The 27,176-nt window shown below is 46.5% G+C and overlaps 1 protein-coding gene across 1 annotated transcript; it reads right to left on the bottom strand.

Annotated features, from left to right (window-relative positions):
- Positions 1-715: 715 nt before the first annotated feature.
- Nalf2 (NALCN channel auxiliary factor 2) lies at positions 716-25,807 on the bottom strand. Its single transcript, XM_052171028.1, has 3 exons — positions 24,448-25,807; positions 1,558-1,729; positions 716-1,149 (listed from the first exon to the last, which is right to left on the bottom strand). The coding sequence occupies exons 1-3, from the start codon at positions 25,303-25,305 to the stop codon at positions 764-766; spliced, it is 1,416 nt and encodes a 471-aa protein (XP_052026988.1). The 5' UTR covers positions 25,306-25,807; the 3' UTR covers positions 716-763.
- Between the last annotated feature and the right edge of the window lie 1,369 nt (positions 25,808-27,176).

Genomic DNA, 27,176 nt, shown 5'->3' with positions numbered 1-27,176 from the left:
TTGGGGGAGTCACTCGCAAACCTGCCTCAACACTAATCACCCACCTCCCAAAAGCCAGGTATAATTAGTGTAGCCATCTCTTTAGGCTTTCTGTCCACCTCTCCCCTTTCTTCTTCCCTTCCCTATCTTTCTTCTCTTTTACCACTCATTCCATATCCAGTTCCAATCCCTCATTGCCTAGGGTGGTGGGGCTGGCCTAACTGGGGCACTTTCCCAGCTGTCACACTGTGTGCCTCATCCTGGGCAGGCCCCACACTCAGGGTGCTGAAGCGGCAGGAGGGCATCCGCACTGTCTGCCGTCACCTGTAGGGATATGGGCAGGAGGGAATTAAGGATCTTGGCAAAGGAAGGAATGTGGAGGGGGGAGAATTACTCCCCTCTGTGCCCCCCAACATTCCCTGCAGGGCTGAGGCTGGATAAGCAGCCTCCTTCCCTGGGGTCAGGGCTCTTAGCAGGAGTGGGCAACTCCAGCCCCTCCCCCCTTTTATAAGTAAACCCCATAGGTGGGGCTTGGGAGGGGACACCTGCTGCTCCTACCTTTTTCTCCTGGGTGAGTTTTACAGCTCCTTGGGGGCCCTCTGGCCATTTTGTTGGAGCTGCTTTTAGGGCAGGGGTAGATTGGGGACAATATCTGGTCCCTGATTTCTCCCCCACCCCCACCTGATCCTACACCCCCCCGTGGGAGGTGCTTCTTTCCCCCAGCCTGGGGCTGGGCTGGAGCTGATGTCGGTGTGTGGTGGAGGTTTGTCCTCCCTCCCTGGGGTCACTCTTCCTGTGTCAGCCCCTCCTCTAGGGCAGGCAGTGTCTCCAGCCCCAGTCCCCCACCACCCTGGCTGCTGGAGAAGGACACTACGGTATGGAGGAGTATAAGAACAAGGACACAGAGCCGGATCCTGCTGGGACTGAGGCGGGAGCCCCCAGAAACCGGCAGCAGGGAGGGCTTGTTGCTGACGCGGCTTGGGGGTTCATGGCGGGGATGGTAGTGGTGGTACTGTTGGTGGTAGTGGTGAAAATAGGAGTGGTGGAATTGCTGGTGGTGGGTTTTAGGGAGCTCAGAGTCCTTGAACTTCTTCTTCTCCGACTCACAGGAGACCCACTGCACGTCACAGCACTTGGTTTCTGGCCGCTTTGGTGAAGTATCCATCAACCCTGCCAAGGGATAAGGAAGGTGTGTTGGGGAAGGTACTGGGGGGGGGGGGGCTGATGGCTCTACCTTACCTGTGAAAGGGGTGTGCAAAGCTGAGGCTCAGGTAGCCCTACTCAAGAATCTCTCCCCACCAGCCCTCACATCTTCTGCTCTAGTTCCCTTCTTCCAGCGATGTCACCCGTTTCTCCAGAGTAACTCGTGGCTCAGCATAGTCTGAGTAGATATGGCCACTCTGGTCTTTTTGTTCTGTTCCATTTAGCCCTATCCCACCCAAACTGGGGACCTGATTGCCAGCTCCTTTGCCACTCACCTCCTGACCTAGCCTGTCTTCCCTTGATGTCTTTCCTGTCCCCAATCCCCCTAACCTCTTTCATCTCCCCCGCCGCTCTTCCCTGGTGTCTTGACTTTACCTGTGCAGATAAAACCAGGGAGGCCTCCATACACCATTTCTTCATTGTCAGGAAGCATGAAGGGGCACCGGGTCTGCACCTCCAGGCAGTATTGCTTGCAGGGCACCCAGTGCTGGCATTCGTGCTGGGTCACACTGAAATATTCTGAGCACAGCCAGGCCTTGTAGACAGCCTGTGGAGACAAGGAAACAGCGTCAGCTGTGTGCCCTGTGTGACAGGGTTTCCTGCATCTCTCTATGGAACCAAGTCAACTGAACCCCAGCATTTGGAGGAGGCCTTGTTGGAGGCGTGTACATATTACCCAAAGATCTCCCATCTCAAAGCCAGGACTCCTGAGTTCTCTAATCTATCATCATCTGAGATTTAGAATTGTTGGTCAAAATCACAAAATTAATCCTGTGTCAGAATGGAAGGGACTTTACCAATCATTTTATCCAACTCTATCATTTTACACATGGCTCCAAGAGGTGTTTGACACCTCAGAGGTTACCAATACAGAATGAGGCAAATCTCAGTTCCATTCAGCTTGATAAACATTGCCTTTGTTGATGGTGCAGAGCTTCTAAGTTCAAGACAATGAGAATAATTCATGCGCTACCTCAAGAAGGAGATGAGAATAATTTATGCTCTAACTCATTGGACTATTATGGATTAAATAGCATGGCACATATGACAATGTTTTGTGAACTCTAAAGGGCAATACAAATGTAAGGGTTTATCTTTAATAAAGACTGGAATCTGCCTTTCCAGGCAGCACATGTGTCTCTGAGCTCTTCTTAATCCAGGCTCTGTCTTGTTGGCTTCAGCCCTGCTACGGAGCACACATCTCAGACACTGCTGCTGCACTGCTTTTGGGATCTTCCTTGGTGGCTTCACTTCACCAGTATCCTTTCTTTCCTTCATCTAGCCCACCCCCACTCCAGCACTGGGTCTAGTGACAAAGCTCCCTTACTCCATACCTTGTCTCTCCTTGAGTCTATGGTTTCTCAGAAAAACTTAAGTCACTTAGGGACAGATAATTCTTTGTCCTAGGGGTTGTGCTGTGCATTGAAGAATACTGAAAAGTATCCCTGGCTTCCATTCATTAGATACCAATAACAATGTCTCCTCTTCCACATTATGACATGAAAAGAATGTCCCCCAGCATTAGTCAAATGCCCCCTAGGAGAAGCCAAAGTCACACCTTTGTAAAGGCTACCATAATCCCTCACCTGGATGGCAGATGCTTCTCACCTCTACTTTTGCTCTTTCTAATCTATTGCATGAGAGTAAGTGTGGACTCAAACTGTTATCAAATTATATTACTCCCTTGCTTCACACTCTTAGATGCATTTTGACTCAAAGCCTAATGTTTAAGCACAGACTTCAAAGCCCTGCACAACTCTGCCAATCTTTGTCCAACCTCATTTTCTGTCTCTCTTCAAGCTCATCATGCTGCACGAAACAGAGGTTTTCTTTCTTTTTCTTGAATGTGCCCTACTTCTTTCTACCTCCGGGCCTTGGCACATGTGACCACCTGGCCTGGAATGTTCTTCACCCCACCTTTGTTATAAATGGGCCCTTTACATCTTTCAGGGCTGAGATTAAATATCACTTCTGCTGAGAGTGTCTCTTTCACTACTCTCATCAGAGGACATAACCCCCAATTATCCTTAACTGTTTCTTCACCACAGACACTACTCTGTCGCATCCTTGCTTTAGTTTCTGCCAGCTCCACTAAACTGTGAACAACTGCATATAGTCTCATGGGCTTCTCTCCTAACCACTGTGTGTTCAGTACAATATACATCTTTTAAAAAATCTTATGACTGGACGCATATCAAGACAGGTCCCTTTCTCACATGAAAATTCCAGTTTCATGAGTAGACATACTTAACTTGAACCTATAACATTTATTCTGTAGGAAGGGCTGAATTGTGGTTCATTAGGGTTAATAGTAAACTGAGAAAAAATTCCATGATGAGATAGCAGTTGAGTTTGGATGCTATGAATGTGATTCAATTAGTAAAGTTCTTGCATAGCATTCATGAAGCTGTATGTTCAATACCTAGCATGCTGTGAGCTAGGTGTGGGGTACACACTTAAAATTGTATCCTGTATTCAGTCCCTAGCACTGTAAAACTGGGTATGCTTGTAATCCTCACATTTGGGAGGTGGAGGCAGAAGGGTCAAGAGTTCAAAATTATCTTTGTCTACATAGTGAGTTTGAGGCCAGCCAAAGATACATGAGTTCCTATCCCAAACAAACAAACAACCCCATCAATGATGGGCATAAGGAAGGATTTTTATGGATAGGATGCACGAATGAGACAACAGTTTAAGCAAAAATCTAGAGATGAGCAAGAAAGTACAAATAGATTAAAAGAAAAGAATGGCTTCATGTGATGGCATGGGAAGGAAACTAAACTCTTGTTCATGACATTTGAGTGCATTCTACATTGTGAGCATGATAACAGTGCTCCACTGAATATCTTTGCACACATGGGTAATGCACACATCTTCAGTTTTATTTATACAAATTCCCAAAGGTGAAATGACTAAGATCAAATGTATCTACAAAGGAAGGATAATGGGGTCAAAGAAGAGTGGAAAAGAACAAGCTAAGGGAAGAGGCAGGAAAAGAAAGCTGGAGGGGTAAAAGGGTGGTGAGAGAGGTAAGTAAAGGGGTACGAGCAAACTGCAGTGGTATAGGTAGTAAAAGAGAAGCTGTGTAAGGAAGGAGGTGATGAAACAGGGGTATATAGGATAGTTAAGGAAGGGAGTAAGACAAGGTGGGAACAAGAGAACATGAAAACGGATAAACAGGGACAAGAATAAACTAGAAAGATGCACGTTGATAGGAGGATCAAAGATTAGACAGAGGGGAGGAGAAGGAGAGTGAGGCAGACAAGAGTAAAATTTCAAGAGCAAAGGGCCCTAGCACCTGAGAGCCCCTCCATACTCTGGGCCCTTACGTGCCAAGATGTGTCTCTGTCCATAGCCACAAATCCCATTTTTTGCAGCCTGGACCCATGTTGCTCTCCCTCTAAACTGTGTAATCAGCCCCCTACTCTGTGGTCATCAGTGGAGCTGGGGCTCCCAGGGCCCTGAGAGATTCTCCTAGCTCTGTGCTCCTGCTTCTAGAGAAGGAGTCCCCAGTGACATTCCTGCTCTCTTCACAGGCATTTGCAATTAGCACAGTAACAAAGTGTAGAGTCTGGGCACTCCCTTCATCTGAGAGGTGGGGGAGGGAGAAGGGGTGGCCTGACAGTAGGAGTATGGCCTTTCTCCTTAATTAGCCGACCCCCCTTCAGTCCCCACACCCCCAGTTGGAGTCACCATGGCAACAAGTGGGTGAGCAGATTGCCTGGGGAGGACACCAGGCCTGTGGGTGGTGAGGCAGGAACAGGCAAGAAGCTAATGAGGGGAATAGAAGCAGAAGAGCCCCAGTGAGCTCAGAGGTAATCTAATTCCTAAGCCCCACAGCTGGCCAGCTGAGCCACTGCTGGCCCATAAGCTTTAAGGTGGCCTGGGGCCTGTTTCAAGTGATAGTATGGATCACAGTGCTACCACCTGGCAAGAAGCCCACCTTAGACTCTGAAGCCCTGTTTACTTTGTCCTCCCTCACCAGTGTGGTAGCTGTGGCAGGAGGCCTGGGCACTCTTCTGAAGAAAAAGAAGGGGCTAGGAGGGCTTGCTGGAAGTGAGCATTGGAGGAGGGGGAGGAAATGTCTTAGAACCAGGAAAGGGAGGTTTGAAGACCTGTGGAGATCTTTTGCTCTCAGATTTTTAGCACTGGCTGTATACCAGAACCACTAGGGAGTTTTTTGTTTGTTTGTTTGTTTGTTTGTTTGTTTTTTGTTTTTTAAATTAAACCTGTCTGGTTCACATGGCACTCAGACAGAAAAGTCAGACTCTCTGCAGGCAGAATCCCACACATCTGCAATTGGAAAATGTCCTCAGGCAATTTTCAGCATGCAGCCAGGGTTGAGAATGTCAATTTTTACCATTATATAGATGGAGAAACTGAGACTTAAAAGGGGGAGAAGAATTTGAGTATAACTTCATAAAATATTGGCAAAGAAAGGAACTGGAAACCTGGTTTTGTAATTCCAGCTCGGAGTGCTTTCCTATTGAAAAACCCTGCTAGAAAACACATCCTAAAACTAGGGGCCAGACACCAGGGGCCTGGATAAGAGAAGAGCGCTGAGAAGAACACAGCCTATTTAACAGTTTCAGAATCTTTGTACTGAAGCCCTGTCAGTACAGCCCTTTCCATTATTCCCTGGCCTCTGAGTGGAACCATCCGAGATCCCTGAGGGAGCAGGAATGGCGACTAGGAGGTGGTGGGGGAAACCTTGAACTACCAGTGCCCTCCTTTCCCCACCTCAGTAGGGCCACCACAGGTCTCAATCAAGTTCTGGCTGCTACAGCCCAGTTGCTATGGGAACTGGGAGGGGAAGGAAACAGGGAATAACTAGAGGGAACACCAATTAACCCAAAAAGGAAGCTAGAAAGGCTGTCTCACCCCTCCTCCCAGCTGAACAACAGAAACACCCCTCAAATAGGAGGGTGAGACAAAGGGGATCCCCTCCCTTCTTGGGCTCTGCAAGTGTCAGTTTAGGGAGGACTAGGAAAGACCCAGCCAGTCTCATCCTTAGCTTATTGACTGTAGCCCTAGCCAGGGCATTTAAGTCCTACATTCCTCTAGAAAGAAATGTGTGACTTCATAAAGGGCTGTGTAAATGCATAGTCACACCCCAAAGTTAGGACTTGGGGTCAGAAGGGTTAGAGAGAGGGCCAATGGCTCCTAGGTTTGGGGCTGGAAAACCCTCCAGGGGGAAAGCTTTAGTTCTTTTACAGCCAGGAAGCAAGCAGTTTCCTTCCTGATTTCTAACTCACTTCTCTCCCTGGGGTCTGTTTCCCCATCCAAATCTTCCCTACAGACCCTTTCTTCATGGCTGCTTATCTTCTTAATGTACCCATGGGACCCCTGGCCAGGAGCCACAGCCTCATGCTTGTGGAAGCAAAGGGGTGGGGGTGAGCTTCGGACAAAATCCACTGTCTGCAAAAGCCACAGTATATAAGTTACCAACCTAACCCCAGTTTTTACCCATAGGAAAACTGAGGTCCATAGAAAGGGATGCACTGACTGAGTTGAAGATGCGAGAGGCACCTTGGCAACTAAACTTAATGCCTTCTTGCCCAGCATCTATCAGCAATCCTCAAATTATGTGAGGTACTCTGCTGGGCAGGAGAAAGTGCTCTTTTTCTACCCTGGTCTCCAACAGTTGGATGAGAACAGCGTAAGGTCAGCATCAGAACATGAATGTAATTCTGCAGAGAGCAATAGTCTGCTGGCATTGGTAAAGTCAGAATCAGATTAGAGGCATTACAGGACAAATGACAGGGTTCTACTTGAGGGTCTTACTTCTTAGTATGAGCAGTTATGAGTCAAAGTGGTCTGGTCTGGCCTGAAGGAAGGATGCAGGAGATGGCTAGAGATGCGAGTGCAAACCTAAAGCTAGTCCATTCCAGAGGGCCCTCATATGTCCAAGCCTCCTAGACCATCTGCGCAAAGGCTAGATGTGCCCAGTCTGGCTAAGGGTAGACTAATAGAGACGTAGTATCCATAATTCAGGGACAGTTCTGAAGGAGCCTAGATGATGCCAAATTAAATGAGCAGAGGATGTAAATTCATAACTATTCCAGAATGGAAAGGACTGGGAGAGCCATCACTCCACCACATTATCCGCCCAACATCACAGAAAAGCACCATCCAGCTTTTAATTGTAAATACTGTTACAGAAAGCTCATCCTCTCATAGGGGAGCCCATAGCTTCAGACAACTCTAGTGATTAATGAAGTTCTTTCCTCTTTGGAGCTGAAATAAATGCTGTTCTGTGACTTTACCCATGTATCTTGCTAGCTCTTCTGGGCCATATATAACATTCACAATCCTGTTCCCCAGCCAACTGGTACAAATTGTAGAACTCTCTGAATCTAGTCTCCTCATTCATTTTTTTTTAATCCAAAGGACACACTCTAAATACCTGAGTGCCTGGCTCTATGAGGACGAATAAGACAAGACTCATGTCTTGAGAAAGGGAAACAACCATGTGAATCAATTAGTATGAACTTTGGTGTGAAATCACATGTACTTGGCACCATGGTAGGATAAAAGGAAGAAAAATTGACTGTGTTTTCAAGGCTGAAGGACAGAAAACATTTCCATGTGGGGAAATTTTAAGTTAGGGCTTGAGAAAGGGGAGGGGAGGTAGAAGCTCAGTGGGTGAAATAGAGAATAAAGTACTCTTCAGGCAAAGGAATCAGCAGGCATAATAACCTGGAAGTAGGAAATAATGATGGACTCAGACAATGTAGGTAGTTCAGTGTAATTAGAGGGTGTGAACAGGAGGTTATGAAGGAACATGTGCTGTGCAGGAAGTACATGACCATATCATCATGCTTTAGATATGGGGAGGAACTAGGATTCTTCTTATAGGCAATGGAGAATTGTTCTTTTTAAATTTATTATTATTTTTTTTATTCACATTACATCCCACTCACTGTCCCACTCCTGATCACCCCCTCCCACAATCCTTCCCCATCCCCCTTCCCCTTCTATTCTGAGAGGGTGGAGGCCCCCTTGGGTATTCCCACACACACTTCAAATCTCTGCTGGGCTAGGAGTATCATCTCCATTGCAAAAGAGAGTTTTTAATGAGCTCGACATAACTGCTTATTTAGAGATGTTTATGGCTAGCCTGCTGGTGCAGGTCTGTAATACCTGCTGCTTGGTAGGTTGAGGCAAGAGTATTACAAATTTGAGCCAGTCTGGGCAATTTAATGTGACTCTGTCTTAGGGGGTGGGGGGAGGGAATGCTTATCACTTTCGTGACTAGTTTTTTCAGGCTTTTGTCTGCAAGTATGGAGGATGGAGCTTTAGTACTAAGACTGGAGACAGGGAGATGAGCTATTATTGCAACAGTCTGAAGAAGACAGTATGAGGGCCTCAACTAAGGCAGTAGTGGCAGAATTTAAAATTTGAGAGTAAAAAAAGAATATGAGTATTGACATAATATGAAGGTAATGATGGATAAATGTATTTTATGAGAGTAGCAACCTCTCTTAACACTAAGGTTAGCAATAGTATCCACTTGACTAATACACACTAAATGAATGAATATTAAGAAACAATAGTAAGTTTCGTGTGTGTGTGTGTGTGTGTGTGTGTGTGTTTATGCCTGAGAAGGGCAAAATGAGAGGATGGAGTGGTTGTGAGAAGAGATGTTAATGAGGTGAAGCCAACAGGATTACATAGAGAGGTGGAAAACAGAACAGAGGGGTCTAGGATAGCTACTAGACTTCCAGCTTGGGTGGTAAAATGAATACCAATTTCATATTATTTTTTAATGTGTTGTTGTTTTGAGACAGGGTCTCATGTAGACCAGGCTGCCCTTAAACTCATTATATAGCCAAGGTTGGCCTTGACATTCTCTGGTCCTCTTCCCTCTACTGCCTGACTTCTAGGATCCAAGGTGTATGCTACTACCCCTAGCTAATGTCATTTATTAAGGAAAGAAATATGGGGAAGGGTGTGTCTGAGGATGAAGACAAATTCAACAGGGGTCATGTTGACTTTGAGGTATATGTGGATCTGCCAGGTGGAAATGTCAAGGATGCTGATGGACTAATGGCCTCAGTTCTAAAGAAGGATCTGAACCTGATATGGTAGGACATGCCAATGATCCTAGCACTCAGGAGGTAGAACAAGGGGGAATTGCTGCAAGTTCAAGCTATCCTTGTCTACGTGACAATTTTTTTTTTTTTTAAATCTAGGCTATATAAGACTCTGTCTAAAAAATCAACTAAAAACATGATAAAAAGATAAAGGTCTCCAAGTCATGGGGATCTAAGGGCTAGTCATTAGGAATAAGAGTAGGACTATCTTTTCCTCTTTGAAGTTAGGCATGGTCATTGATATGACTTGAAGTAATACAGTATACTTCTGAGAAGCTTTAAAGGCTGACATATCTTTTGCCATATTCTTTCTTCTGCTTCTAACTGTGGAAGCAAAGTTGAGATAGATGATCCCTCTTCTCTATATAGTGATCATTCTGAAGAGACGTCTTATCCCTGTGGACCTGTCTTGGATATGAATCATGGAAGAAATACTCATCTGTTGTGTTCAGCCTCTGATATTTTGTGGTGCTTGTTATGACAGTGTAACCTAGCTCACTCTAGGTGAGAAAGCAATAGCAAAGCCAGGGGAGGAGACAAAGGACTCGACAGTAGATTCCCAAGAAAACACTGATTGAATTGAAGTGCAGGTGGAGGAAAACAGTGAGATGAAGATGGATGGATGAGTGGTTTAAGAAATGGGAGAAGAGCTAGGAGTGTAGCTCAGAAGTAGAACGTTTGCCCAGCATGCATCAGGCCTTTTGACAAACCTCTAGAGCAATTAGAGGAGAAGAAGGAAGAGAACGGCAGTCTGTAAATTAAGAGAGGGAGAGAATGTCAAAGACTAGGGGGAGGGATGTGGTCAGCAGATAAGGATTTATGTAGTTGAGAACACTTTGGTTTGGGTAATTAAGATACAGCCTCCTCACGGTGAGAGCGGTTTCAGTGGAGCAGCAGGGAAAGAAACAAGATTGTAGTAATTTGAAAATGGAATGCAAGCCAAGAGGAGTAGAGGTAAGTATGTGTACACAGAGCTTCTAAGAAGTCAAACATCCCTAGGTTTTCTACCTATTTCAATGGATGTAGTTTTTAGTTCCCTGTTGTTCACAGTCACAAAAGCCTCTGTTTTGTTTTATTTTACTCAACTGAACATAGTCCCCAAATACGGGTTTATTGACACAAAGTGAAGTAGAACCTTCATCCTTCCTGTCCTAGAAACTGTCTTTGTTAATGTAGCCTGAGATACCACTTGCTCTCTAGGGGACTGTATCTTATTCTTCTGATAACCCATTGCAGAAAGAAAGCTTGCCTCAAGTGTAGGACCGAAGAGGTGGCCTGATTCAAAGTCCCAGGACTGAGTTCAAGCTTTCCAAAGACCTCTGTACAAACTCAATATCCCTATGACGTTAGGCTCTTTGAGGACAGAGAGCATCATATCTTATTTAGATGTGCATTCTTTTCAGGGCTCACATACAGGGTCCCTTGACACAGATTGGAAGAGGTATGCACGAGAAGGTGTTTGCCAATTACTTGAAAACCAGGTTCTCAGCAGCTAGCCCAGACTGAACAATGTGAAGCACTTTCCCAAGAAAAGAAAAAAAATGAAAATAATGGGTTATAAGTATAACTTTATGGACTTCTACAGTGAATGAAGAAATTGGTGAGATGTTAGCAACATTTCAAAGAAAACCAAGCAAAGGGGAAATGAGAGGCCATTGTTAACTCCCAGAAAGCAAGTTGACCAAAGAATAAAATGTTAATCACATAGTCTTACATTGCTAGATGTAAACAATAGTTATAAAATTAACAATATAAATAAGTTAAACTGTTAGAACCAGAAATTTAGATACGCCAATATTGGGTATATGAAGGGAGGGGACGTGTGTACATGGTGCTACTGATAGTAAGAAAGCTAAATCTTCCTCTAACCAGATTTTTTTAAAAAATTCAATAAATGTTTAAAGGAGAAAAAAAAACCTAAGCAATAGCATATTGATGTGCCATTTAGAAATGTGAAGGTAAGTATTAGCAAAAAACAAAAACAAACAAACCCCAAAACAGTCAGAAGAATCAGATGTATTTAACACTCAAGAGTGAGGTCAAGGGTGAGACACAGAGCTACTGTCTCAATGACAATTTATTTATATTTATATATATATGTGCATGGTGGACTTTTGTCCTTTTATATGTGTACATGCACTTAGAAAAGTCAGGAATTAGTAATATTGATATAACATTTAATAATGTAGTGGCAAAATCAGAATCAACCAGGAAAAAAAGACATATATGCATGTGCATATGTGTAATATGAATTAAACTGAAAATTATGAATATGCATTATAAGTATACATTACTTTGATAAAATGAAAAATAAATAGAAAGAAACTCATCTGCAGTCAGGAACCTAATAAACAACAAAACAAAACATCTAAAACTTGATATGACCAAGGTTGCCAGGTTCAGTCCATGTGGCCTTGCCCCAGAGGCCCTGGGTCAACTAATCCATCACCAGTGTCTGGGCTATAGGCTTCATCCAGGTGCACCTCACAAACCAAAAGAGCAAACCCGGAGTCAGCCTTATAGACAAAGAGAGAAGGTAGGATGGGAGGAGGGAAGCTTCTAGATCTTTTCTGCACAATGGTTGTGCTGGTCATCACAGGAAAAACACAGGCAACTATGGCGTCTTTGGAGTTCCATGGCACACTTGTTGTTGTTGTTTGTTTTGTTTTGTTTTGTTTTACAGAAAGCCATTGTCAGTAATCACTTAGATCACTGAAAAATAAAACCAACTCCCTTGTGCTGCCTCTCCTTTCTCTAGGTAGATGACAGGCTGGGATGAACAAGGACCTGATCAAAGGTGACTACAGCTATTCTTTGGTTATGATGTAAATCAAGGACTTGGGAGTCCTCTCATTCACTACCTCCTACCTCACCCATCTAAACAGGTCTTTATGCACCTTACTAAAATCTGTCCAGTTGCCATCTAACTTCCAAACCCCACCCCACCCTAGACACTTTACCCCTTCTTCAAAACACTACCTTTTCTTTCTCCTCAGCAACCTACCTCAGTGTTGAGAATTTCAATCGGGTATTAAGCAATCATTTGGACTAAATACATCTAATTAAGATGAGAAAATAGCTACCATTTATTAAGTGCTTACTATATGCCAGGTCTATTCTAAGCATTTAATCCTGACATTTATTAACTCATTGATTCTCCATAATCACCCCCTGAGGGAGATACAAATCTTTATAGATAAGGACAGAGAAGACCAAAGAGTTTAAATAACTTATCCAAGACTTACAGTTCATGATAATCATAATGGCAGTTAGCATTTCTTGAGCACATTCAAATACAAAGACCTTATAAGAAATTAGGATGATTTATGTCCTTCAAGCCTCACAATGACCCTATTTCTTAGTTTTGAAAGTGAAAAACGTGGGGTTCCAAGTGAAATTAAAAAATATATTGAAGGCTACAAGATGGTTCAGCAGTAAAGATGCTTGCTTCCAAGTCTCATGAGATGAGTTCAGTCTCCATGATCCATACTTTGTGGAAGAGAACTGACTCCCAGATGTTGCCCCTATGTACTGTTGCATGTGCAACTCCCATAGACAGGAATACATATTATTTTAAAATGTAAAAATGTAATGCAATGAATGTCACAACTATTCTACAGAGTAGACAGATTTCAAAGTAGCATCCAAAGTCAGTATTACCTGTTTGTAATATATATATATATATATATATATATATATATATATATATATATATATATATATGTGTGTGTGTGTGTGTGTGTGTGTGTGTGTGTGTGTGTGTGTCATATATAATATGTATGTAATATATAATATATAAACCTTGAGCTTTAGTACCCAAGTTCTTATATACCCAACCATACTGCCCTGGGGGCAGTCCTTTCAGTTCACCACAACTATCAAACCATGTTACTCAAACAAATTTCCTTTTGGTGTAATTTCAGGCCAAGTTGAGGAGAGATTTCTAGGCTTGAATAGAGAAGAATGATTTTTCCAAAATCAATTTATTCATCTCACTTCACAAAAAAGTAGAGTTTGCCTTGTAAGTAGGTGCAAGGGAAAGAACACTTGGATACTAGACACAAAAATGATCATTTCCAATCCCTTATCAAAGCACTCTGTTCAGACTGGAGATGTAGTTCAATGGTAGAGCACTTGCCTGTCAATGCAAGACCCACAGTTCATGCTCCAGCACTGCAGACCAATAAACAAATGAACAAAAAGAAAAAAAAAAAACCAACAATTCCCTTTCCCTCTCTACTCCCCACCCCCACACATGCACAATTAGATCAGGGCTGGAAGCTAATTCTAGTAGAAATGTTTTAATGCCCCTAGGGCATAAGTTCTGTCCCAAGTCCCATCATTTGGGAGCTTCTGGAATTCTGGAGTAGCCTTGTACTGGAAGATTCCAATATCAGAGACCAGGAAAAAATGTGGCATGTTATATACCCCACATAATTTCCCCTTCCACACAGCATTCCCCACAAATATTCTTTATCAAGTAGCCTTTGCTCCAACAGATATATAGGTAGTCAAAGCTGCCTCTGCCAATAAGTAGCTGTGTAAACTTAGACATATCACTAGAAAGGAGTTGTGTCCACTGTTTTGCTACATTACTATGAGCCAAGCAGTTTTCTTCCCGGAGCTGAGAAGATGGGTGTTTAAGTAAGTAGCATGGATGGTAGGAAGATGGGGTCAAACATCTTAAACTCAAACTGACCTGTGGTCAAAATCCAAGGTGTGCCTGTGCTGGTAATAAAAGCACAGGCAAGATTGTTGACCTCCCTGACAATCCTTTACTGATAGACAAGTTCTGTCCCTTAAAAAGGAAACTATCCTCACCTCTCTGTAAATGATGCCTCTAAAACAAAAGGAGAAAGCTTTATCCATATGCACACTAGCACCTTAGTGCTGTCTGCCAGTACATAATTTCCAGCTTCAACTCTATAGGCTGATGACTCCATTTGACTCCTCTGAGATGGTCTTGTCCACTGCAAAATGGGGACAATTATGTATACACGTCACAAGGCAGGTGTAAGAATTAAGGTAAAGGATACAACACAACTAGGATCATACCTTTCCTTCTCATCCTCTCCTTTCAGCTCTAAGATCCAAGCAGCAAGCTTTGCAAGTCTGCCACAAATGTGATCAGAAAAGGCTAACATCATTAATCCATATAAAGGGGGACAAACAAAGCATTAATAAAAACAGAAAACATGAACTAACAATTTACCAACAAGCCCTGCAAATGGCTTATAAACAATAAAAACAAATGTCTGACCAAAGGAATGTCAATGAGAAGCTAAGGCTAGATCATTTTTCAAGTAAATTAACCTCACATTTTTTGTTGTGGGGATAAACTAGAATAATCTAGTAATTTGAAAGAGATTTAGTAATGTAAGCCAGTAGCATTAAAAAGGTTAATACTGTGATTCTGTTAGTCTAGTTCCAAACTTCATTCTACAGAATGGATGTTTACGCTTCCATTTGTATGCAAAACAAAGAAAGAGTCATTTTGTGTAGATGTTTATGTAAGCTTACAGAGAAGAGAATACGCACAAAATTGTTAACGTCCAGGACCTTAGGGCAGTGGAACTAGGAAAGACTGAACAGGACTATTAGCATTCTCTTTATAAATCTTTATATTGTTAGATTTGACAAAATAAGCATGTATCATTTGTGATTCAAAAAACTCAGCAAAGTACAGGAATAAGGAATGAGTAAAAATGAGTAAAAATCATAGATCTGATATAAATTGGTGAACAGAGATAGTCACCATGGGATTATTTATAATAGTAAAAAATTGGCAGTCATCTAAATATCTAACAGTACATGGCCTGTTAAATCAATTATGTAACTTGTGACAGAATATCATACACTCATCAAGGATGGAGCTTATGAATTTTTAAGTACATGGAAAGGTACCCAGAGTACAAGCAAGTTAAAAAGGCCTATAATAAGTCATTAGAGAGCCATGTGGTCGCATCAACACGGGTATTATCATCACAAGAACCCAGAAAATAACAAGTGTTAACAAAGATGTGGCGATTTGGACCCTTGCTCAGGTCACTACTGGTAGGTATGGAAAACGGTTCGGAATGCAAAATTAAAGAATGGAATGCAATCTCTGATAAGTGGATATTAATTAGCCCAGAAGCCCTGAATACCCAAGGCACAAATTGCATAACAAATAACTCCCATGAAGAAGTATGGAGAGGGTCCTGATCCTGGAAAGGATTGATCTAGCATTGGAAGGGAATATAAGGACAGAGAAAAAGAAGGGAGGTGATTGGAGAAGGGATGGAGAAAAGAAGGTTTATGGGACATATGGGGAGGGGGGATCCGGGAAAGGGGAAATCATTTGGAATGTAAACGAAGAATATAGAAAATAAAAATATTAAAAAAAGAAAGAAAAAAAGAATGGAATGTAAAATGGCACAGCTGCTATAGAGAATTGAGAGGCAATTACTCAAAAAGTTAAACACACGCTGGACACAATGGTGCACACCTGCTACAGCAGCACTTGAGGCTGAGGTAGGTGGAGCTTGAGTTCAATGATAGTCTAGGTTACATAGCAAGACCCTGTCTAAAACAAACGAGCTAATAACACTTCAGCATGGAATTATCATATAACCAAGTGATTCCTTTCCCAAATATACTCAAAACAAGTGAAAACAAGTAAACAAATTGGTAGAACAGGGTTCATAGCAACATTGATCACAATAGCCAAAAGGTAGAATAGTTCAAATATCTACTAAGAAATTAATGGATAAACAAAATGTGCATATGCACACAATGGAATATTTTTCAGCCACAAGAAGAAATGAAATACTGAAAAAAATGTTAAAACTTGGATGAACCTTAAAAGCATCATATAATATATATGTTTACATATCATATATATAATTTATATGTAATATATAAAGCATATATAGTATATAAAATATAATAAGCCACACAAAATGACAAATAATATCTGCCTCCACTTTCTTGTGTTATCTAAAACAATCAAGTTAAAAGAGATAGAAAGTAGATTGCTAGTTGCCAGGGGAAAGAGTGAAGAGGAAATGGGGAATTATTGTTTAACAGGTAGAAAATTTCTGTTTGGAAGGATGAAAATGTTTTAGAAATAGTAATGAAATGGAAATGTATCTGTCTTAGACAGGGTGTCTATTCCTGCACAAAACATCATAACCAAGAAGCAAGTTGGGGAGGAAAGGGCCTACTCAGCTTACACTTCCTCATTGCTGTTGATCACCAAAGGAAGTCAGGACTGGAACTCAAGCAGGGCGGGAAGCAGGAGCTGATACAGAGGCAATGAAGGGATGTTACTTACTGGCTTGCTTCCCCTGGCTTGCTCAGCCTGCTTTCTTATAGAACCCAGGACTACCAGCCCAGGGATGGCACCCCACAATGGGCCCTCCCCGCCTTGATCACTGATTGAGAAAATGCCCCACAGCTGGATCTCATGGAGGCACTTCCCCAACTGAAGCTCCTTTTTCTGTGACGGCTCCAGCCTGTGTCAAGTTGACACATAAAATCAGCCAGTACAGTACCCAATGTCTCAAGACAATGAAAAGTACCCAAATGCTTCTAGTCCCCTTTTCTCTAAACATTTCTAGTTTCCAAAAATTCTCAAAGGCCACATTTTTCAATAATTAAGGAAAATATTTTTAAAAAGATTGTGAGTCTATAGCAATTTTGAAGAATTAACTTGAGCACTGACTGAACAAACTTCATCTTTCACAAATAAGCTGGGTAGACATGCTATCTGCTTCAAATCCAGTAAGATTGGAAAACACAGGTAACATTCACACCTCCAACATGCCCTTCTCTCAGACAGAATGTTATAGGCTGCCTCTTCCTTTGTGTTTCTAAGGAGAAGACCAGGCATCTAAGACTGGGGACTCAACAAAATCGTAGAATGGGAACTGGACATCCAAATTCTATGCCAGGCCTTATCTGGCTTTTACAGGAAAAGATCTCACTGCATATATTTTTCCTTTTGGTTCTACCAGCTACCAGTGTGTGCTTTGGGTGGGTTGGGGCTCAGGCGGGCATTAGGCCTGTATAGGGCACCTTCTCTTTTTCTTCCCTGGCCAATACTTTCAGTATATTGGAGTTGAGAAGATAACAGAAATACCATTTCTCAAGACAAGTGGAACTTAACTCTTCTCTTCTTTTTTAAGCCTACAGAAAAGGAAGGAGCAAACCTTTTATTTCCATCTTACTGTCTCTGTCCCAAGAGGATACCTCAGTGATTGTCACTGAATCTTTTTTAAAATCAAATTTTAATTTAATATTTTTGAGAATTTGCTACATTCTATATTTACATCACTACTACTCCTCCCTTTCCCCTATAGCTCTTCCCATGTCACCCTCTACTCCTGCTCAAATTCATGACATCTTTAATTATCATTGTCACACACATACATACACACAAAGAAATCTGCTAAGTTCATTTAATGTTGTTGATATGTTTATGTGTTTAAGGCTGAGCACTTGGGATTGGATAACCGATCACAAAGAACCATAAGCAGTTAGTGGCTGCCAAGGAAGAGGGAAATCTATCACTGGATCTCAAGGACAAGAAACATGTATCTTGAACGAAGAGGATGCTGGTGAGTCCTCCCTAAATCTGAGCTACTCCAGATGTTTCCCTAAGTTTTCAATAGGCTCTACTGAGCCTTGCCTCCAGCCAGCCTAACTTCTCACCAGTCTATTCATAGCCACCAGGGCATTGTCTCCAGCATCTGGCAGAGAATATTAACATCTTCTATACATCTGTGCACTGGGGAAAGAACAAAGGCAGGTTTACATCCCAGCTCCCTGCCCTATGTAACTTAGGGAAGTCATTTCCTCTTGCTGGACCTCAACTGTTTCATTTGTAAAGTGGGGCTAATAATGGTACTTTCCTGCTAGGATCATTGACAAGATTGAGTTTATGGATGTATATACCCCCAAATACACACACACACACACACACACACACACACACACCTCCTGATACTCAAAAGCTTGTACTTTATTTTAATTTTTGCCTTCCCTTTCTTATCCCTTTCTTCTTTGGAGCCAGCTGGACTCATCATTTGGCCCAGAAACTTGTGGCTTAGATTCCAGATCCCATTTCCAGAATCCATTTGAGCAAGAGCTTTGGCTGTGTCAACCCTTCTCCTTCTGTAGTAACTCATCTTCACCCTCCCCTAAGTTTAACCCACTTGGTGCCCTTGCTCTTCCCTCTAAAATCCTACCTGATTCAGGGTCTCATAAATTCAGGCTACTCTGAGCGCTCTCTCATATGGCCATGGACAAAAGACTGGTTTATCATTCCTCACATAGATTTTGAGCTGTATGCCTATAACCACAGGGATTCAGACATAGCCATTTTCCAAAGTCCTACCTGACCATTGTTGGAGACCTGTGTTTGTGGGCCCCTAGATTGTATACATAGTCCCCAGAAAGAGAGGTGGCTCCTAGCACTCAACACATACCTGCAGCTGGAATGTCACATGACTGAGAGGAGCGGAGGGTCAGGTTAGCTCTAATCTGCAGACACTCACCACAGGTAAACAGTCTTGGAGCATAGGGATCATAAAAGATCTGCTCTGAGAAAAGTTTTACGAAGAAAAGCCCTGATCCCTGAGTCTTAGGTGTTGGCCTACATCCCCAACTACACAGAGAAGAGTGGGTGTTTGTACTCTTTCCCTGAGGTACTAATGTCTGCAGAAGGCACCAGCACACTCTCGCATAGCTTGGGAGTACCCTCCCAACCTTTTGATGTACCCAGAGATCCTTGGCTCTCTTTTGATCTTGGTCCCACACACTTATCTTCTCTCACCACCACCTCTACCATGTTCAGCAGACACTTCCAGCCAGAACAATATTGGGTGGGAGATTGCTGGGTTCCTTTCCTCCCTCTTCACTCCCTCAATCCCATCTTCAGGAGATACCAATACATCCTCCTTGGAAGTTCCTGTTGCTATGGAGACTATAGTAGTCAGGCCACTGGCTTGTGGGAAAGATGGGAAGTAGCCCAGAAGACTGGGAGATGTATGCCTGTGTATATGAGTGTGTATGTGTGCATGTACGCATGCATATATCTGCCCTGAGTGGACTGGAAAAAAGGTAGAAAGGGGGGAAGAAAGATCATAGAAAGAAAGTAGGAGGGGGAAAGGGGCAAAAGAAGAGAAGATCAAAACATGAAAGAAGGGGCTGGAGAGATGGTGCAGCGGTTAAGAGACTGCTCTTCCAGAGGTCCTGAGTTCAAATCCCAGCAACCACATGGTGACTCATAACTGCCTGTAATGGGGTCTGATACCCTCTTCTGGTGTGTCTGAGGCAAAGTGTGAGTATCCTGTGAGGGGGCATGGAGGTGTCAAGGGCAAGGAGTAAGGTACCAAGGAGGTGAGGCAGGCAAAGCAGAGAAGGGGTGAGATCTGCAATAAGGTCAGGAGGGTTGGCAAGTTGGAAGGAGATGGGAAAGCGGCATGGGAACATTCAACTATTGGAGAGGAACAAAGTGGGCCAGGAAGATTAGAAGTAAGTTTTGGGTGGAGCAGAAGTGTGTAAATACAAAAGTGAGGGCTGGAGAGTGAGGTGTGGGATGTGCTTTGGGAAGTGTCTAGGGTGATAAAACACCGTCTAGTTGGTGCTCATTGAAATAAGGATGGGGATGTGGGCATGAGCTACAACGTAGAAAGAACATGGGAGCTGGAGGAGTGGGAGTGGGTAAGGATGTAGGCCAAGGATCTGGAGAGGTATATTTCAGCAACTGACTGTGTTGTCGCTTCCAGCTTTAATTCATGTGTCCTTGTCCTAGCTGTAAACACTGCCTCCTCTCTATGCCTACTCTTGGATTCTGGGGCACCAACCTTTCCTAGAACAACATGCATACAGTCCTTAGTGATAAGGAGATGAAGTGCTATGGGGCTGGAGGCCCCGCCCCCAGGGCCAGCTTCGCTGATTCCCAGGAGGCTGCTGATTGCCGGCTTTCGTCTTCTTCTGCCCCCAAACAGGGACCAGGGCACCCTTCCTAGCTTTAAGGAGTTCTGCACCAGTGACAACAAGAACTACTATTCGACTTGGGACTCCTCAAGCTCCTGGCTCTTAGTACCCGTCATCTCCATTGTTAGCCTGAGAGTCATGTTTGGCAGGAAAGCTGTGGCAGGTGGGAGGAGAGAAGGCAATGAGGCAGAAACAGCTGCCAGCCGGAGTGGAGGAAGAGCAGGGGCCCAGTAGGTATGGCCAGAAGGCGAGGTACTGTCTCTGGCAGCCCCCACCTCCTCCCTGCGTGAGGGTGTTGAGGCCAAGCCGCATGCAGTGCTGCTGCTGAGGAACTCAAGCAGACCCCTGAGGTCACCTGCTCCAGTTCTTCCATGCAAATACAGTCCTAGAGTCATCTGCATGGCATTTTCACCCAGCAGCCCACTGTGTTAGGCCAGATACTGCCTGGGGACAGGAGTTCAGAGGCAGGCTGTTCCTTCTTTGCAAAGAAAAGCTGGAGGGAGAGCCTCTGATTTTGCTAAGCCTTGATGCTGCACAGACTTCTCATTAGTACTGAATTCACAGGGCTTTTTTTGATGAATGAACCCCATTTGACAGATTAAAAAAGTGAGGCTCGGAGGCTTGGAGTTCATAGCGTCAAGGTCACACTGGTATGAAGTAAAAATTTTAGGTTAGAATGCAAGACTTCCTGTGAAGTCCCTTGGAGCCAATCAAGACATACATGTTTTATACAAGGACAACCCATTTGCAGTGTGAAATCTGAGGCCATATTTTCCTGAGTCTCCTCTTCTCCAAGTTAAACTCCTTTAACTCTCTCCAGGGAATTTAGGTTCCAGCCTCCTCCACCTCATCAGTTGATTCGTCCCAGCATCAAACCTGCAGGCTGCCAGGTGGGTGCCAGACAGTCTGGAGTGCATCAGCACTATCCCATCCTTCTTTGAACTAGCTGATTAGTGTAGCTAATGGCTACTGCAAGAGCTGACAACGTCCTCCTCTTGGGCCTCTCGGCTTTAGAGGAATAGCACTGAGAAAAGAAGCTAGAGTTTGCTCCTGTGCCCTCGTTCTCCTCACCCTGAGTGTTCTGAATTGAGAAGAAGAAAGAGGCAAAGGTGGGAGAGGCAGCTAGCAGCAGACAGGGGCATGGCGAGATTAGGAGGAGGAAATCTGGGAGGGGATTTATTTGTCTGGTAACTCTGGGCACAGGTAAGGGAAAGATAGTGTGTGTGTGTGTGTGTGTGTGTGTGTGTGTGTGTGTGTTTGGGGGGGGGTCATAGGGAATTAAGGAAAGGATGGGGCGTGGCTCTCAGACCTAGGAGAGGCCAGTATGGGGATGGGCATTGGCCCGAGTTAGCTACATCTCCCTGCTATGCGAGAGGAAGTCAGTCGCACATTAAGAAAATGTTGCAGCTGGTACTAAATTGGGAGGTGTCACAGGCAGCAGTGAGGACAGGTATGATTCCTGGGGCCCTGTGTGGCCCAAAACAGGGGCAGACATTTCAGAGGCAGAGAACAGGGTTTCTAAGGCCACACCAGAAGGATCTGATTGAGGCACTCAGAACAAAGACCTTGGGGATGGGGGGGGGGTCACCTGGCTCCAGAACCCAGCTCTGGAGTTGGTTTATAGATAGAGAAAACCTCCTCATCTTGGCATAGGACTTAAGGGTCTCACTTAAGAGGATTCTGGGTGTGGGATATTATCTCCACAGGATCCTACTTGGAGTACGGGCCAGACAGGGGAGCTCTGAGCTCAGGGGGAGGAGGGCTTAGACTGGGTAAAGATGGCCTGTGACAAGGTGGGGTAAGTGATTGAGGAGACAGGGTGTCAGGAAGAAGGGGCTCAGGACTGCCTGTCTCTTTTGTGGCATCAGAAAACTGGATTAGACTTAGGGCAAACTGAGCTTTGGGCCTCGGTTGAAAGAGAAAGCTTTGGAAGAGGTAGAAAACCCAGGAGGAGAACAAGGAGCTGGGGGACAGCTCTTCTGCAGGCATTAGACAGTAAGAGTAGGAGAGCCTACTTGCTGCTGGAGAGAGACAAGAAGGAGAAAAGACCTGGGGAACTTGATAGGAGGCCACAGCAAAAGCAAAGGTTTAACATGAGGAGACTGAACTGGAGTACTGGAATTCCTGCTCATTTGCTGAGAGCAAACTGTATTACCCAGGTGTATCTCTGTTCCTTTGTAAAATGGAGGTAATCTAGACAGTTGTGTTCTCATAACATACATGAATGACCGAAACCCCTAAATATTAATTTATGCCAGGTGTTAAATTCTTACCACAAAATGCTTCTAGTCATGCATTCCACTTACATCCCACAAGACACTCAGGACTTGGGCAGGGAAAGGATTTTTTTTTCCTGTTTTACAAATGAGGAAATGAAAGCTTAGAGGAGGCAGAGCAAACTGCTAACAAGCCTTCAACAGATGAGATAAGGCCTCCAGAATCAGAGAGAACCTCTGCCTTCCCAGACATCAAACTGCTTTCTATCAGCAATCAATGAGAGGGTCAGAAGGAGCATGGATCCGACTACAACATGGAGAAAACCCCCATAGAAAAGTCGTGCCAGTCTAGAGACTGACAAAAGAACAGTTGTGGCCATGGGCTTGGAGAGGGGACCACAAAATATAGATATCCTTTATTGTGTCTGCTAGGAGACTGGGGATATGCATCCTGGCGGGCAATTAGAGTATGTATCTCTATCTCTGTATGACAAAATGTGCCTTTCTTCATGTGATTGCATGTCTCTGACACCACAGGGAGATGCATGTGACATGGCGCCTGCTTCCACAGCACTGTTTATGAAAGTGACAAGCTCTCAGTTCCTCTGTATGACTTTGTCCAGAGTCTCGCTAGCAGTGCATGGCTGGATATGTTTGTCTCTCTGTCTGTACACCTTTAAGAAGTGGAATATCTCATTTGGTAGTGTGAGTGAAGCAGTGAGTCAGCTGAGGCTGAGTGAGGCGGGAGGAGACTGCTAGGTTACGAGAATAGGAAAAGGGAGAAGGAGAAAGTGAAGTCAGGATGGACTAGCTACTCCTTTCCTCCCCGGTCCTCCATCCCAAATTCCCAAGGGGCGCACAGAAAACAGCAGAACCTTGCAGAAGTCCACAGGAGCAATGCTTGCTGGAAAGAGGCACTTGCTACCCTTTCTCAAAGCCATGAAAGGAGATGTTCTACACTAGGAGGTAACTGTCTCCCTCTTCGGCCATGGCTCCCAGTTTCAGAATGTGGGAGACCTACCTGGTCTCATTGTCACTTGACCTTTTGACCTTGCTGTTTTTTCTTCCCCCCACCCCCAAAGCAGGCCACTTGGCCAGGCAGGAAAAACAGGGAAGTAGATTCAGGCCCCAAATGTGTATAGCCCCACCTACCTATTATTATACAGAGCAACCCTACTGAGGGTCAAGAAATTTCTCAACACTCAATTCTTTCCTAGCAAGGTCCCTTTTACAGTCGCCTACTCTCTAATATTCTCTAGATGCCCATCCCTAGCAGCCAGAAAGCCAGGTTTTCCTGTCACCACCCCAGAGCACTGTGAGTTTTGTAATGCATCAACCTTCCATGGCCCTTCCTGGAGCTGACAAGCCCTGTTTCCCCAGCCTTCTTTCCTCAGAAGACAGAAGCCTACAGGTTCCCTCCTTAAGAGAAGACAGGCATCCCTGGGCTCCCATGCTTAGGATCTGGCCAGCTATCTCAGGTCATATAAGGTCAGCAGTGTGGTCGGTGTACCCTGTCACCAGGCGTGGCCTGGCCTTTCATCAATTGACAGGAACCAAAGGATGAGGATTAGGTAGTCAACTATTGTTCCTCCTGCCTTTGGAACACAACCAATCCTTCCATAGCCAATTCTCGGACTAGGGGTTCGGAGCCAACCAGGAGACTGGGAAACACAGACGCTCCCGCTACCACTTTGCCAGCCCAGGGCCCCACTTCCCCCTCGTATGGGAAGCAGTGCACCAGGAGGCTCCAGCCTTCAAATGTTCGAACCTTAAACTCATAGAAGTTGACCTGAATCTATGTCTGTAGCTCCCTCTCTAGGGAGGGGTTCAGGGTGACACAGTACTACACTGGGAATGGTGGGAGTCGTACAGGGAATGGAGAGGGAGACCTTTATTTTTTTCCTGGTCCCACTGACACAGAAACTACCTCTGGTCAGGCAGCTATTGTGGCGTGGGTCACCAATCCCTACCTTGCAGCCTTTCGTGCAGGACCGGATAGAGTACTCTTCTGCCTGCAAGTATTTATGCAGCACGAGGTCGAACTCATCATATTTTTCCTGAGCATGTCGATCCAGTCGCTGGTACGCCTCTATGCAGTTGCTACATGCCTCCCAGGTCCCGGAGCCCGGGCTGGCCACTACGGCCAGTAGATCCCCCAGCAGGGTGTCCAGACTGCAGTCCAGGCTGTCGGGGCGGTCCATGCCAAGCAGCAAGTCCCAGACTGTGTAGGTGTCACAAAAGGAGAGAGTGAAGTTCCGAAAGTGGCCTTTGAGCAAGTTTTTTTTTTCAGAGGGGAACTCCGGGGCACGGGAAGGGGAGTCAGGGGGCCGCAGAGGGGGAGCCGGGGTGGTCGGTTCGAAAAGTCTCTGCAAAGATTCCAATTTGGTGCAAGCTGCGTCCAGCCCGGTGGGCTCTGGGACGCCTTCGCAGACCGGTCCGGAGCCGGCTGCAGGGGCGGCTTTGGTCAGGTTGCTGTATCGCGGGCTGCAGGTGCCCGAGGACGCGCTGGGCTCGCCGGGCGACGGCGGCGGCAGCGGCTGCACCGCGCGAGGAGGCACCGGCTGCCGCTCGCGGCCGGCCCCCCAGGGCGGCCGCATGGCGCTGCTCAGCTCCCTGGCCCGGGGCCGGGCCCCCGCGCACAGCCACAGATGGTCAGCGAGCAGCACGGTGAAGAAGAGCAGGGACGCCAGGGACAGTCGCCATCGCTGCGCCCGCTCCGAATCGGCGCAAGGTTTGTCGCTCTGCCTGGGAGCCCAGCAGCAGCAGCAGCAGCAGATAGTCAGCGCGGCGGCGTCTTTCCCGGGCCACATCCAAGCGCCCCTGAACATATTTCAGGGGGGTCCGGGCTGGAGGGAGTAGGCAGGCGCGAGGCGGACAGCGGTCTCGGGAGGGCGGGCTGCGCACCGCACCGCGCTCCTTAGCGCCGTCCAGGCTCTACCTCGGGGGCAGCATGGCTAGACAGGCCAGCCGGCCCGGGGCCCCGCTCAGGCCGGAGTGGCGGGGCGCTCTCGGGGCCGTCCCCGCGCCCCTCCCGCGCTCCCCTGCTGGCAGCCGGGGCGCCGCCGCCCGGCCCGCTAGGCGCAGCCCGGCGTCCCGGCGGGGGGCGGTGCGGGGCACTGGGGCGGTGGCGGCTGCGGCGACGGTGCCGCACTCCTCATAGTGTCGGGCCCCTCAGCTGCCCTGGGCTCCGCGCCACTTCACTCGGCGCCCCCGGTCCCCCGGCTCGCACTCTGCTCTGGCCGTCCGTCTCGGCTCTGCGCGGCTCTGCGCCCCTCAGCGCCGCCGTGCGGGCCCCGCCGCGCTCCGCTCCGCTCCCCTCGCCCGCGCCGCTCCTCTCCCGCCCGTCTGCCCGCTGCCCGCTGCCCGCTCCGTGCAGCTCCCCGCCTCGCTCGTGCCCTCCTAGGCCGGCCGGCCGGTCCGCCGCCGGCCCTTCGGGCTTCCCTCGCGCTCTGGCGGTCCGCCGGGGCTGGTCCCGGGCCGGCTCCGCTCTGGCTCCGCACCCGCGGCTCCCGGAGTTCCGGCTCGGGCGGGCCACCTGGCTCCCCGCAGCGCCACAGACGCCGGACGCGGACGCCCGGCTTTACTTAGTGCGCCTCTCGCTTCCGCCTCTGCTTCGCACCGCTGTGGCGGCCGCCCAAAGGCATGGCCCCGTGGCTCCCGCTGGCCATGCCCCCTCAGTCTGTCGCCATCTTCCGCTGTGCGGAGAACACCTTGAGAGCCCGTGTGCGAGTGTGTTTGGGGGGGAGCAGGGCGGAGAAAGAGGCACCGGGAGGAGGAGGGAGCGGGACTGGGGCCCCGACTGCGCCTGCGCCTCAGGACTCCCCCCTCCCCAACCCCAGCCCCCGCCGGCCGCAGCCTGTGCTGTTTGGGGATGTTTCCAGTCCACCCCCAACTCCATTCACTTCGGCGCCTCCGTTCATCCGACCGCTCCCGTGTGCACACGCCTGCCACACGCAGAGTCCCAGGCCTGGCCCTCCCCCTCCCCCACCAGGCGGCCACCCGCCTCCCTCCCCAGGACCGCCCCTCGCTTCCCCCCGAGGGCTAAGGGACTTCTGAGGGTGATTCTAAGAAGCAGGGGGCATCTCCTTAGGCTCTTGCTACCTCTCTTGGTAGCCTTGCCCTCGTCCTCAGGACTAAGGGACACTAAAGCCGGTTGCGGATAGGACCGGTCTGGAGTCCCTAACTCTGCTAACGCTCTCACTGTCCTGCCTGAGGCCAAGGCTGCCCCTGGTGCTGAAGGACAGCTCCCAGTTTAGCTGCAAAAGAGGACTGAGCTAGGAGTGCGTCCTGAAGGAGGCAAGGCAGTGTGCACTGAGACTGGTAGTAGTGGTGGGGTGTCGTTTTTTGCCCTTAGGAAGATTTCCAGCAGCCTCCCCCCAAAACCCGTCCTAGCTTCCTGGCTCCCCCTACAGGCTGCTGAGAATAGCTGAGCGCCAGAGTTAGGGAAGCTGTGCCGGGTGGAACCATGCGCGCTCGGGGCTCTTAGAGTCACATGGCTCTAGGAACTCGGACATACAAATGTCCTGCCGCGCTACTAACCTTGTTTGGACTTCACTAACATCTCAGATTGCTACTGTGGTATACCTCCTTTTTGCTTTCCCTCTTTCCTCTGCAACTTTTCTGTAGTAGTTTTGAACAGAATACTGCTGCAGGGATTTGTTACTAATCATAACAATGGAAACAGAACCTTTATTGAGCA

Source organism: Apodemus sylvaticus, chromosome X (genome assembly GCF_947179515.1).
Source record: "Apodemus sylvaticus chromosome X, mApoSyl1.1, whole genome shotgun sequence".
NCBI classification, from domain to species: Eukaryota; Metazoa; Chordata; class Mammalia; order Rodentia; family Muridae; genus Apodemus; species Apodemus sylvaticus.
This window is presented reverse-complemented; position numbering and strand designations above follow the sequence as displayed.